This window comes from Mustela lutreola, chromosome 1 (assembly GCF_030435805.1).
Source record: "Mustela lutreola isolate mMusLut2 chromosome 1, mMusLut2.pri, whole genome shotgun sequence".
Lineage (NCBI taxonomy): Eukaryota > Metazoa > Chordata > Mammalia > Carnivora > Mustelidae > Mustela > Mustela lutreola.
The window spans coordinates 120,406,522-120,420,301 of NC_081290.1; the positions used below are offsets into that span (position 1 = coordinate 120,406,522).

Below are 13,780 nucleotides of genomic sequence, written 5' to 3' on the forward strand. Positions count from 1 at the left end.
CAATCTTACTAAGACTACTCTCTCAAAGTCTTAAGCTACATAATCAAACCAAAGCAGTAAGCACGTCATTGTTACAAGTGTACAACTACTCACTATGGGATTCTCCTAAGAAGCAGATTTCCTACGCACCTAGAATGATACAGACACAAATTTCTTTGTATGTGTTGAACTTTATCATATAAGCAATAGGAAACATTATGGTTTAGGAGCATCTTAGGACTTCTGTCTAAAAATAATTGTCTTCTGTATTTTAGAGCCAAACAGATTATCCAACCTCATGTGGAGGTCAGGGTTAAATGTGCAAGGTGATCCCTGGGCCAGCGAGGTTAAAAACTTCAGAGTCCCCTAACGGACAAGGAGAAACATGGAGGAGATCAAATCCTGGCGGTCACCCACACATGAAGGCGTGCAGCGTCGCGGACATGGCCAGCTCCTCCGGGACAGGGATGGCGCCTCCACCTTTCCTCTACACTTGCCATATGCATGTTACAAGAGCAACCAATTCACTTGTATCCAAGTCGGTAGTTTCTGCTAATGCTTTCAATTTGCTACATTCAAACAGAATTAAAAAGAGCCAAGATGCTAGTGGAGTATAAGGAGATGATGACATATTGGCAAAGAAGGATGGTGTGGGGCTGCTAATTTTTTAAAAAATAACGTGTATCTAAAATATTTTTTCTAGAGTAAGTCTGGCTCAGAAAATCAGTAACAGTATGGAGGTTCCTCAAAAAGTTAAAAATACGAACACCCTATGATCCAGCAGGTGCACTACTAAGTATTTACCTAAATTATACAAAAATACAGATTCAAAGGGGCACATGCACCCCAGAGTTTACAGCAGCATTAGCAACAAGAGCCAAACTATGGAGAGCACACCCAGATGTCCACCGACTGATGAATGGATAAAGATGTTGGGGGGAGTGTGTATGTGTGTGTGTGTATGTAAACATATATATGTATATATAAATGGAATATTACTCAGCGATCAAAAAGAATGAAATCTTGCATTTATAGTGGCATGGATGGAGTCAGAGTGTAATACTGTAAATGAAATAAGTCAAACAGAGAAAGACAAATACTGTATGATTTCACTTATGGGGAATTTAAGAAACCAAACAGATGAACATAGGGGAAGGGATGGAAAAATAAAAGAAGATAAAAATAGAGAGGGAGGCAAACCATAAAACAGACTCTTGACTGTAAAGAACAAACTGAGGGCTGCTGGAGGGAGTGGGTGGGAGGTGGCCCTGATGGGTGATGGGCAGTAAGTAGGACACTTGTGATCCAACACTGGGTGTTGTATGTAAGTGACAAATCAATAAATTCTACTCCTGAAACTAGTATTACACGATATAGAAGAATAAAGAAAAATTAAGAAGAACTTGAAACATTAAGTATTATATTTAGTAAGTGCTGTCAACTTCTTGTACTTGAAAAATATGTCTTCTATGTTTAATAAAAAGTGTTTTACATTTCAAAAAAAGAAAAGGAAAAAGAAAATTAGTGACAAAGAATAAAGATCAAATTGGCACGTCCCCCCCCCCCCCCAAAACCAGTGGTACATGGCTTTACTGGTTTGCTTCACTGGTGAGAGTATAACTCCTCAAATTTGTTTACTTAATGCCATCTCTTTCATGGCAATTCCAAGATTTATACTGGCCTCAGTTCATAAATGAAAGGAACTACAGTAAAAAGAACTATAGTAACTATATACAAGGTTATATATAGTTACTATCTATAAAATCACTACATGTTACTATATATAAAGTTACTATGTAGTTACTATATATAGTAACTAAAAAAAGTATAGTAAAACAAAAAATTGCCAATATCCACTTTTTTGAGCAAAGTATTCTGTAAGGCTAACAATGACAATATTCTTATAATAGCTTCCTGGGTTGCTCTGGAGACGGTGTTCAAGCAGTTGTGTCCTCACTTCCCTACTCAACATTGAGTAACGCCGAGAAAGCAACACATTCCTCTATGCTCAGAGGTGCACTTAACTATGTGGAACGCAAAAGGGACCAATCTGAGATCTTGTGCAAGTAAAAGAGAATTATTACTTTTTTTTATTTGACATAGAGAGAGGGAGAGAGAGCTTGACAGCACATACAAGGAGAAGGTGCAGAAGGAGAAGTAGGCTCCCCATTGAGCAGGGAGCCTGATGTGGGACTTGATCCTGGGACCCTGGGACCATGACCTGAACTGAAGAAAGATGCTCAAACTGACTGAGCCACCCAGGTGCCCCCAAATAAAGGAGAATTAAAGAAGAATAAAGAGGCTGCCCATTCAGGGTTTTATCCAAACCAGTGTATTTTCAGAGTGAAATAAGCTATTATTAGGTATTAAAATGAGATGCAACAAGGTATAAAGCAGGACTGAACTGGGTACACTGGGATATATGGGCAGCTTAGGTAGGGAGGAAGAAGAGGTACATCTGTATAAATTAATTTCTATATAAAACAAAAACAAAGTTTCCTGGACTACTGTTTGAATCATGAAGGAATCCAGTGGCTGAAAGCGTACAATGTCAACCTAAGTTTTAGACAACCGGTTGACAAAGTACTGAGTATTTACTCGTTTGCAGACCTCAAAAGGTTCTTACAGTTCTGGCACCAAGTTTGGGGAGCTCTGCCTCTGGAAGGCAGAGATGGGAAAAACATTGTCCTTTGGTGTAGACGTGGCCGTCTTCATCGTAATCCGGCCGTCCTAGAGTCCTGGGAACCACGCCACTCTGGAGAGGGGTCTATAGGTAGAGGCTTACCTCTGACCCACAGTAAGCATCCCCCACAGCAAGGACTTGATAAACATCCCACCCTGATGAACAGGGGCTGATAACAGGGTTTTGGTCCAGGCTTCCCCAGCCGCTCTGAGAGAGATGGCTGCCTACAGACTGCGGCTGAGAGCACAAGCCAGGACCTGGGGCGGGGGCGGGGGTGGGGGGCACCCTGCTCTTCCCCCCCTCCCCCACAAGGTTCAATAGATGGTATTTGCAGGGGCTGAGGCTCAGAGAAAACATTAAATAAATAAAAGCCCCCTGAGTCTTAGATGTTTGAACATGACAAAGGGCCGGCATTATCTAATTATACTGCCACAGCAATGTAAGAGCACATTTAATTATGGATGAAATTAACAACAAAAGCACCACTTCCCAGAAAGTTCCAACAGCCACTGGGTAAAGAGAGCTCATTTTGTAAAAGCATGTTTACCAACACTGCAATCATTATTACCTTCATCTTAAAACTTTACCTAAGGGCACTTGTCTACTCTTCCCTCGGGTTATTATCTCAAGGGCTTGGAGATAATTTTGGAGCAACAGACTACCTCAGCTTCCAAAATCTTTCAGGCTGAACACAAACTGATCGACTTTCAACAGCCGAACACGTCTCCCACATCCAAAGAACTGACTCAGTGGCAAGAGGAAGCCCTCGTGTATTAAATCAAACAGCACCAGGTAGACTTAACTTCCATTCATTAAGATACAAAACTTGTCACTAGGTACCCTGTATATTCGCCCACATTCAGACTGAGTGAAAGCAAATAATTTCGCGAAGAACCCATTACTCCTCGCTTGTTAAAACCCACTGATCCATGGGGCACCTGGGTGGCTCAGCCGGTTAAGCAACTGCCTTTGGCTCAGGTCATGATCCCAGAGTACCAGGATCAAGTCCCATATCAGGCTCCCGCTCTATGGGGAGTCTGCTTCTCCTCTCTCATGTTCTCTTTCACGGTCACTCTCTCTCAAATAAATTATTTATTTAATCTTTATTAAAAAAAAAAAAAGTGCTCCTGCTTTACTTTGCGGCCTCTGTGGGCCCTCTCCCACCCCTTCCTACCCCCACCCTCACCCTGGAGTTCAGTGATAAGGAATTCAAGGAGACCACAGAGATCTTATCAGAAAACATTCGACTCAAGGGACAGAAGAGCCAAACTGACCATTAATTCTGCTTTCTGCTTCAACTTTTTGGCCTCCTTCATGTGGAAATCTGCTTGTTGTCTGAAAGAGAAGCAAAGACCAGGGGTGGGTCAAAGGAACCTGGAATTACTAGACTGGACAAGATGACTGAAGACTAAGGGGGTGAAAAAGGCTGGGAGGAGCCAGGGCAGAGAAGAGGGGAAGCCGAGAAGGGGCAGAGGAAACAGGAGGAAAGCAGCAGCAGGAAAAGCCAGGGTCTTACCTGTCAAGCTTCACCGGAGGCTTCCCTGGTTTAGAGTTACCATTTGGCAAAGAAGGCACTAGAAAAGGATATGCAGTATCTCCAGAAGACCCCTAAAAAAAAAAAACACATCATACAGGTCACACTCCTACAGTTAAAACCATTGACCTAAATATACCACCTCTCTAAATTAGCCCAAAATAGTAGCTTAAAAAAGAGGAAATCAAGCACTGTACAATTTAGCTTAGCAAAGCATTTTCCTAGCTAGATTCAGCTGAAACTGTAGGTTCTGACTGTACAGAGGACCACAAAGATATGAGACAAGAATGTCCAAAAGCCAAGATAACCAACAAACCTTTCTCTTTGTCAACATGCACCTGCCGCCGCCCCCACCCCACAGGTGGGCAGGAAAAAAGGACCTTGTATTTGAGAAAGTGGCTACTTTTTTCCCATTATGACCAATAATGTAGGTATTTGATACCAAGCATGCAAACCAAGAACTAAGCTGGGTAACATTTTTTTACTGCAAAACACCGGACAGGAAATTAACACAAAAATCTATTCCAATTTTTCGCCCCTGAACCACTTTGTAAAGGAAGAATAAATAGCCTCTAAACTTACATGGAAAATTTACCATCTTTTTCACTCTCACAAGGAGAACTTTAACCACAAGTAACTCATTACTGCCTTATTAACAGGGATGAAGAGTCCTGAAATCCCATCACAAGGAACCTCTCTTACTTGGGAACTTAAAGCTGTACTGATGACTTCCACTCTGTAAGCTCCAGTGCCACACACCCCCCCCTTACTTTGTGCTCCGGACAGCTTCCAGATCCCTTTCCCTCTACTTTTCTGTGCTTGGGAGCAGAAGAGTCTTTGTGGCTGCCCTTGCTACTACTGGCACTTTGGGGAGGGTCCTGGCTGCAGGGGTCAGCTTCCCGCTTTGGCCTCTTTTGTGCAGGCTTGGCTGGCTTCTGGGAGGAGGAGGAGGAAGAGGATGACGACGCAGATGGGGGTGGAAGCGCTTCCTTCTTTGAGGGCTCAGAGGAGGGCCTGGATGTTCTGGAAGGAGACATCATGCAAAAATTAGTAAGACAGAACACGAACCATATCACTTAGTAGTTTAGTTGTAAGAGAAAATGGATGCTGACACCAAAATTTAAGAAATCATAGAGCACGAAATCCATTCTTGTAGAAAGGCCAAATTTCAGGGACTTTGGGTACCTCTGAGATATCTAGACCAATCTATGAATAATGGATTAAGTTGTATGGTTTGTCACTAAGCTCCCAGAGTCCATCACCCTCCTCTCCCAAGTTAGTCTTACTAGCTGTCCCCCAACCTGTACCTTTCTCTGACAAGCAGGCTAGCCCAGGTGCCACCTCCTCTCTCCTCCTCCAACCTCCCCTCCCCCAAATCTCTGTTGGCTCCCACCCAGTGACACTACGCACTTTCTTCCGCCAAGTCATTTCATGAAACGATTTCTTAAATAAACCAGAGAATGAATAACAGTTGTTTTTTACATTCACACCTTCCTGGAACAACCCCCCGTCCTGTGGCCACCTTCCTCCAAAGCAAGGGACTTAGGGAATAGGCCTGGGCACGCTCGGTAATCGCCTGAAGAGCGAGCACTGAGCCCAGGCTCCCAGGGTTCAACGGCTAGCTCCAACTGTCAAGAATCTTGTGACTGTGGATAAGTCATTTTCTTTCTCTGTGCCTCTGTTTCCAGTTCTGCAAAGTAGGGATGATAATAATAATAGCATGTTTCTTGTTTTTGTGAAAAATTCTTTTAGAAAGAAATTACTTCCACATGTTTAGGAAATTTTCCATAGTTAAAATGTCTTTGAGAAACCTAAGTTTGGGCTCAACAAACTATGATTTCGCAAAAGGTCCTCATGGATGAAAGCAACATGAAGCAGAGTGCATCATCAAAATGAGCCCAATGGTGTGCTGATCCGCTCCTACCGCACAGGAGAAATGGTTTTGCCCTTCAAGACCCAGGAAGACTCGATCATCTGTCAGGGCTATTGCTAATCTCTATACTCACTTTGTTTTAGAAGATTCTTTGTGGGAGGATGAAGATGATGACTGTGACTTGGTTTCTTTCTCCGGTCTGGCTTTCTTGCTATCATGGTCTTTCTCTGCTTCAGCCTATTAGTGTATTATAACAAAGTACACTGTTAAAACACAGATGTACAGACAAAACAGAAAAGACTACACGGCAAAGGTAAGGCGAGTCACTGGACTTTCAGTGACACCTATACACACACAGCAAACTTCTAAGTACCTACATTGTGTGTGTTTCAGGGGCTAGAGGGAAGTAGACAATCAAGATTTGGTGAATTTGTACAAAGACAGATTTTCACAGAAGGAAGGAGTATTCTTCCCACCCAGGGAAGGGAGGATGTCTATGTTTAAGTAAGAGCTGACAACAGGAAGAGTACATAATCGCTCTCATCACTTCACTGACGTTTTTCTAAATAGAAAAGGATCAATAAAGCATGCATATTCACAGCAAGTGACAATGGATGATTTTATGAGTAAGGACATCCCTCTTTCTTTCAAAATGACCATCCACTGATGCCCACTAATTTATTCTTTGTATAAAATTCGGAGTGGAGTACTTAAGGCTCACTTTTCATCTAATGAAAAATAAGTATACTGTTGAGAAAAAAACAGGGTTACAAAACCCTCTGTGTCTGTAACTTACAGAGAGGACTAGAAAGACATACAACAAAAAATAGTTACTTTGGGATTCTTTTTTTTCTCCTCCACTGACACAACTGTCTTTCTTCCTTTTTAAGAAGACTGTCTTTCTACCTCTCTATACATATATGGGGATACATGTTCTACATCTCTATACATATATGGGGATACATGTTTCTACTTCTCAAAAAACTTGAAAAAATGAAGGATAAGTATAATTTTAATGAGGGAAGAGTACGAGCAGAATTCTAATTCTAATTCTACAGAGAGTCACATACCTCAGAAACATCTGTCTGCACCAAATAGAGTGCAAGCTAAACACACGCAGTGATTAAGAGAACAAAGAACTCTTCCCAGCAGAAGTCTTTCTCCCTGGTCAACAAGCAGACCAGGCTCACGTAGACTCAGTGACTTCACAGCGGCCTCCTTCCCACGGGTCTGGGCTCACAGAAGCACTCCATGGGAAGAACGGCAAGTGACAATAAAGTGATTGCTGGGAGTCCTTCAATTAATTCTGATGCTCATTTAGAACTAAACTCCTCTAACTGTCAGTTCACCAAGAGAGAAATCTGGGACACCACCCAGTCAATCTAGGACAATCCCTAAAAAACCTGAAATCCTCTGTTAAACCCTTAGAGGAAAAAAAAAAAATCTTCACGTTAACTGATTGTGAGAGGCTCCGATTTTCACCACCGTCTCTCCCTCATTCCCTGAATTTCTCCAAGAAAAATGAATAAATTACGATGGGCAGAGCTTACTAATAAGCAGCTGGGCCCCACTCAAAGGAAAGGGACTAGGAAAACCATGCCCCTCCCCCACCAGACATTCTGCAAACAAATGTGCCAGAGTGCGCCTGTCCATTCAGCCTTTCAGATCTCCTCTGAAAAAACGTTTTATCTCGTTTCAAAATAGATCATTCAAGGTGGCTTACAAAGGTACAGGTTCCTTGGCGTGTACACAAGTGAGACTAGGAAGAAGGGAAAACGTGGGGAGAGAAGAGAAATGAAATGCAAGGGAAGGCTTCCCCCTCCTCTTGGCGGATTCTGCATGGCCTGCACGTGGCAATGTAATTATTTTTATATTGATTAAATGCTGAAGTGACGATGTTTTAGTTATACTGGATTAAATAAAAATTTAAAAATTATTTTCACTGTTTTTTTGCCTTTTTGTATTTTTAAAAGTGGTTAGTAGAAAATTTAAAATCAGGTATGTGGTGCACTTTGTATTCCTAGGATACAGTGCTGTGCTACAGTTTTCTAGAGGCGATCTGCAAACTGGGCTCTGAACTTTCAATTAGCAACGCAAAGGAGGAATTATAAAATGTACCGGTTAGGGGTGCCTGGCTGGCTCAGTTGTTTAAGTGTCCGACTTTTGATTTCAGGGCAGGTCATGATCTTGGGGCTGCAGGATCGAGCCCCCGTGTTGGGCTCTGTGCTCAGCAGGGAGTCTGCTTGAAATTCTCTCTCCCTCTCCCTCTGCCTGCCCCCCTGCTCTAACAAAATAAATAAAATAACTTACAGATTAGATAACAACAAACCAGTTGTTCAGAAATAATAACCATTTATTACAGAAGACTGGAGAAAACGCACCCTGGGGGACCCTAGTAAGGAGAGAATGTGACGTAAATAAACAGGCACGTCTAAAGGCAGAGCTGAAAGAGGAGAGGGAATTTCACACAGCTGCTTCTCTTGTGGCCTTCAGCAAGGAAGTCAGGGGCCAGCAGCAGAACTCTGGAGCACAATTCAGAAGAAATGAAAGGTGCTGGCACATGCCAGGAGAAGCCTCCTGGGGTTCCACAGCACACAGATGCCCATGCAACAATTCGTAATGGTGACCCTTGAGAGACCATCAAGTCTGGCAGAGAAGAGAGAGTAAACTGGAAATGACTGGGTTAAGAAAGAACCTTACTATTCTCCTTGTCAGTTAAGAACCTACTGTGCCCAAGAGTGTCTCCCACCGGTGAGCCCACTGAATTCCCCTCCGTTTTAGATTAAGGGCTGGGAAGTTGGCCCAGCAACCAGTGAGAGAAGATGGGGGATTTCTCTCTGGGCAAAGTCACAGATTTGCTGAACTATCCAGACAGACATTAACTTGTACATGTGGGAGTTAGCAATATATACTTTTTCCAGTGGAAGGTAATTAATGACACACAGGATAAGTCCCCACGGGAAAACTAGGCATAAACTGTCCATAAGGTTACTTCCTCAAAGGTTACTTCCTTTAAAAAAAAGAAAAAAAAAAAACAAAAACCACAAAATACACACACACAAAACACAAAAAACAAAAAACCCCACCAAACCCCAGAGGTGGAATGAGAGTTCATTTTTGTCTGTCTGTCTCCACACTGCTTAGGGCATGCTGGTTAGGACCATAAACCAAAGTGGCAGACCTTAGACACCACACATGAGTATAAGCCTGTCACAGGGAGTCAGCCCTCACGAACTGGACACACCCCTGGCTTGTACCAATCGGCGACTTAAGAGAACAGCCACACGCCTGGGTGGCTCAGTGGTTTAGCATCTGCCTTCGGCTCAGGTCATGATCCCAGGGTCCAGGGATCAAGCCCCACATCTGGCTCTCTGCTCAGCAGGGAGCCTGCTTCCTCCTCTCTCTCTGCCTACTTGTGATCTCTGTCTGTCAAATAAATAAATAAAATCTTTTAAAAAAAAAGAGAACAGCCACAGAAATCACCAAGCACGAACGCCGACACTAACACGAGACGCCCGTATTGGCACTGACTGGAGTACTATGCTCATGGCACTTACAGGCGGCGTTGACAAACCGTCACATCCTGTAAGCTGGGAGAAAGTAAGCCATTAAACCCAATGAGCAACATTCCCCTCGTGACGGTCCTCGCCTGCCTGACCTCAAGCCTGGGGGCCTAAGGTCAGGGTCTCCGTACACTGTGCACTTGAAACGCCATCATCTGCTGTCTGGAACAGTCACAGAGGCTTCCCTGGAGTAAGCATTTGTGAGGCGGCACAGAAAGTAAGATGAGTGGCTGAGGTCCCCAGGAGCAGGCCCAGTGCTACAACTCTAAGTGCCTGGATTTAGGAAAGGGCCCTGAAACAGCACGCTAAGCAGTACTGAGCGGCGAGAAATGTAGTCTTGAATTCCGAGGCTGAAAAGCAGAAGGCAAGGTGTTCTTCAGATGTTTCTGGGACAAGCGGCCTTTTGAAGATGAGAAGAGAGTGATGTACTCTCTCTTCAAGAGGACAAAGAAGTCTCCTGCGCCCTGTGGGTTAGCCACAGACCAAGCCCCATTCCAGGGAACCCTGTGTCTGCTCTGGGCTTTGGGCTTCCCTTTCTCTAGAAGGATAAGCATATCGACAGCGCCTGCATGTGCAACAGGAGGAGGCTGGGGGCTGGTGACCTAACTGGTTCCTAACTGACGTGTTTGCTCTTCTTAACCTGTGGGTCAGGCGGCCAAGGATTACCTGCCCGGAGGCTGCCACACCCTTGGTGGCAGTCAAGTCCCAAGACCATAAAAGGAAGAGCTGGGGCTGTGCTGGGCCGGGTTGGCTGCCAAAGGAGAGCTCCTGCAGGGCAGCCGCAGGCCTGCCCCAGCATCTGGCTCACCGTCCAAGTACCCACAGGTAGCAAAGGGAAAGTGAACGCAGCTTTTCCAAAAGGGACACTCATTTTAGGCCACAGAGTTTCTACCAGGAGCTTAGTTAGCTACAACAGAGCCAAGGAGCATCTGAAAGAGAAAGGGATGTAGAAGGTAGAGGGGCGTGGGGGTGGGGATGCAGCACACTAGAGTGGCAGGAATGGGGACAGCAGAGGGACTGGGCCAGGATGACACTGTCATAGTCAGGATACCACCAATCTCGAACCTCTCTCCAATAATCCCCCCAAGGAGACACTTGGCCACCAAAAAAAAGAAAGAAACCAACCATTTTGTGTGAAAGAGAAGAACATCTCTATACCACAGGAGCCAGCGCGAGCTCCAGACCTACTTTTGCTAAGCAGCCAAGTGATGTTAGAGCCTTCTGGGATCCCATTTAGAAAAGGAACAGCTGAACCGGTGACCTGTAGGATCTTAGCGCTCAAAGCTCTAAGACCGTTGTCTCCCTCATGGAAGCGAGCTGGCTTGGTAGCACATGGGGACAGGAAAAGTAGAGAAGCAGCCTTCTGAGAAACTCAGGATTTGCCTCTGCAGGAGGTTCACTAAGACAATGACAAGTGGACATCAGGTCCAATTAGCACCGAGAATGAGGGCAGGGATTGAGAAGATAGATTAGGAAAAATAATGCGGAAAAAGGAAATTAGGAAAAAGGAAAAATAATGCGCTTTCCCCCTTCTTCTTGGTGAGGAAATACACAAGCATAAGATCGGTTTAAAACAGCCTCAGCAGGGGTGTCTTAGTGTCTCAGTCGTTAAGGGTCTTGCCTCTGGCTCAGGTCATGATCCCGGAGTCCTGGGATAGAGCCCTGCATCAGGAACGCCTGCTTCTCCCTCCCCCACTCCCTCTGCTTGTGGGAGGGAGTCTCTCTCTCTGTCAAATAAATAAATAAAATCTTTAAATAAATAAATAAAATACAACCTTGGCTACCATCTCATACAGCTATGATGTTAGGGCAATTAACAAGGCATGAAGAAATCAGACATCAGTGACTTTAGGAAACTGTAAGGCATGACTTTTCAAACCCTTGATTTTGAAGAAGACTAACGGGAAATGTTGGTCTGAATAAACCATCAAGGAAAGACAGTCAGACCCTGGATACAAGGAAGGGACTGAATAATCTGCAAGCAACAGAAACACAGTTTCCCACGGCATCCCAGAACTTCCTCTTCCCACTCCACAAAACTGACATAAAGGATAGCTCCAAAATGTTATTTCCAAAAACGCCAAAGCTTCTTGGTCAGAGAAGCAGTTGTTTTGAAAAATGAAGAGGCAGACTTGAATGAATTTACCTCCTTTTTTAGGTATCTGTCTACACAATGGTTAGGACAGTCTGGCATTTTATTTGAGACGCGATCCAGACAATGACTGAAATTAAATGAGATATTACAGGGACACCTGGGTGGCCTACCCAGTAAAGCGCCTTCAGCTCAAGTCATGACCTCAGGGTCATGTGAGATCAACTGCCCACTGGGGAGCCTGCTTCTACTTCTGCCTCCCCTTCCACCTGCCTGTGCTCTCTCTTGCTCTTTCTCTGTCAAGTAAAATCTTAAAAAAAAAAAAGAAAAAAAAAGAAAGAAAGAGAGAGAGAGAGAGAGAGATCTATAAAATGCCTAGAACGCTTAACCCACACACAGAGCGCCATGCATGTTAGGCGTACTGTTAGAACGCTCTCGACTGCGCTGGGCTGACTATGTGTATTCTACTGTACCTCTCGACTTCCATTTGTCCTCACGGCCTGGGAAACGTAAGCATGGTTTACAAACTGTAGAAATGAAAATACAAGTTGTATTTGAAGTTCTAAACTGTAAGCTAGATGAAGAAATTTGTGGGTTTTGTAGGGAGCACTACGTCAAGTCACGCCTATTTTCTCCCACAGTTTTCTCCATTTTTCGTCATGAACTGCCCCTGCCCAGTCCTTTAAAGGAGTAAATACTTTTCTGCAGAGGCCATGGCTGACAGCTTTATCAGAGCTGCTTTCACCCACCATTACGTCCTTAGGGTGATCTTCTGCTTTTAAGTCTAAAGTGGCTTCAAGGATCTGTTAACCTCCCCAAAATTTGTGCTACATTTTGCACCACGAAAGGAAGAGACAGGATTTAAGCGAAAAACTAAAGTTGGCGGGGGGGTGGGGGGGTGGGGGGGGGTGGGTGCCTGGCTGCCTCAGTCAGTACAGCATGTGACTCAGTCTCACGGTGATGAGTTTGAACCCCATGATGGGCATGGAAGTCTACTGGAAAATCAAAAAAGAAAATAGAGAAGAAAAACAAAATCTCACTAATGTGAAGGATCAGGCACATTCTTCAACCGCTCAGAGAGTTTTCTAGTGTTCACACTTAAAATGGAAGTAATGAACGAACCTTCACCATCCACATTTGTGGCAAAGCACTGAGGCTTGAACAGAGACCAGCCCTGCCTGCCTCGGGGCCCAGGCACACATGCTGGGGGAGGCAGCCGCTCTGTGGGAAGGCCCGAACCGTGGGAGTCAGGGACCCGACAGGAAACGGGGGAGCCCACCCACTCCGGGAAGGAGCTCAGGTTCATACTCCCAATATTCATAATACCTAGAACCCAGCAGAATAAAACCAAAAGACCATGATTCTCTGATCACGAAATAAGTACACAGTTGGATTATTTTCAAATCAATTTATCAGACAGTTTCTAACTAGTGACATACTTTAGGCAAGGAATTCTTCACTGCCTAGATCCATGATGTTGAAGTAGCCCACCGGAGGAAACAATCGGTCCAAAGAACCAGCTTCGTACAATCCCAGCCCTGCTGTACGGCTCTGCTCCAGCAGTTCCCAGCTCTGCCAGACATCAGGATTCAATAAACACCAATGAAGGGGGGCAAGGGAGGGGGTGCAAACCCCGCTGGCAGCCATAAAGGCTCCCGGGGTGACCATCATGTGTAGCGGGGGTCTGGAACAGACCAGGCTGGTTCAGACCCCAATCCTGCCGGTATCACAGTGGAGGCGCAAAACAGTTCCCAGGGGCAGATCTCTTTGGCTGCCTGCCAAAGCATTCAAGAAAGCATATATCTGACTCAGTTGAGAGTCATTATTTCTCCATCCTCTAGACAGAGAGCTAAGTGAGCTGCCCTAGTGGAGCAAGGCCAAGGGCTGGGAACAGCTCTTTAGAGGGCACCACTCACAGACTCAACAGGGAGAGCAGAGACTCCCATTCCAGAGCTGCAAGCAATGCTTCTAGATTTGCACTGGGGTATGGACTGGGCTGAGAACTGTCTGCGGAAGCCTCCAATTTCTAACGTTCCCAATTAGTACGTATTTTAGA

General features: G+C 44.7%; 1 protein-coding gene across 4 annotated transcripts in view; it reads right to left on the reverse strand.

Annotated features, from left to right (window-relative positions):
• Window positions 1–13,780, reverse strand: part of AFF1 (ALF transcription elongation factor 1) — a 206,500-nt gene that overhangs the window by 10,283 nt on the left and 182,437 nt on the right. For all 4 annotated transcript variants that reach the window (XM_059173322.1, XM_059173320.1, XM_059173319.1 and 1 more), the window contains 4 exons: window positions 6,203–6,306; window positions 4,967–5,219; window positions 4,179–4,270; window positions 3,937–3,997 (listed from right to left, as the gene is read on the reverse strand). In XM_059173322.1, the coding sequence (XP_059029305.1) occupies window positions 3,937–3,997; window positions 4,179–4,270; window positions 4,967–5,219; window positions 6,203–6,306 (510 nt within the window). The remainder of the gene's footprint in view (window positions 1–3,936; window positions 3,998–4,178; window positions 4,271–4,966; window positions 5,220–6,202; window positions 6,307–13,780) is intronic.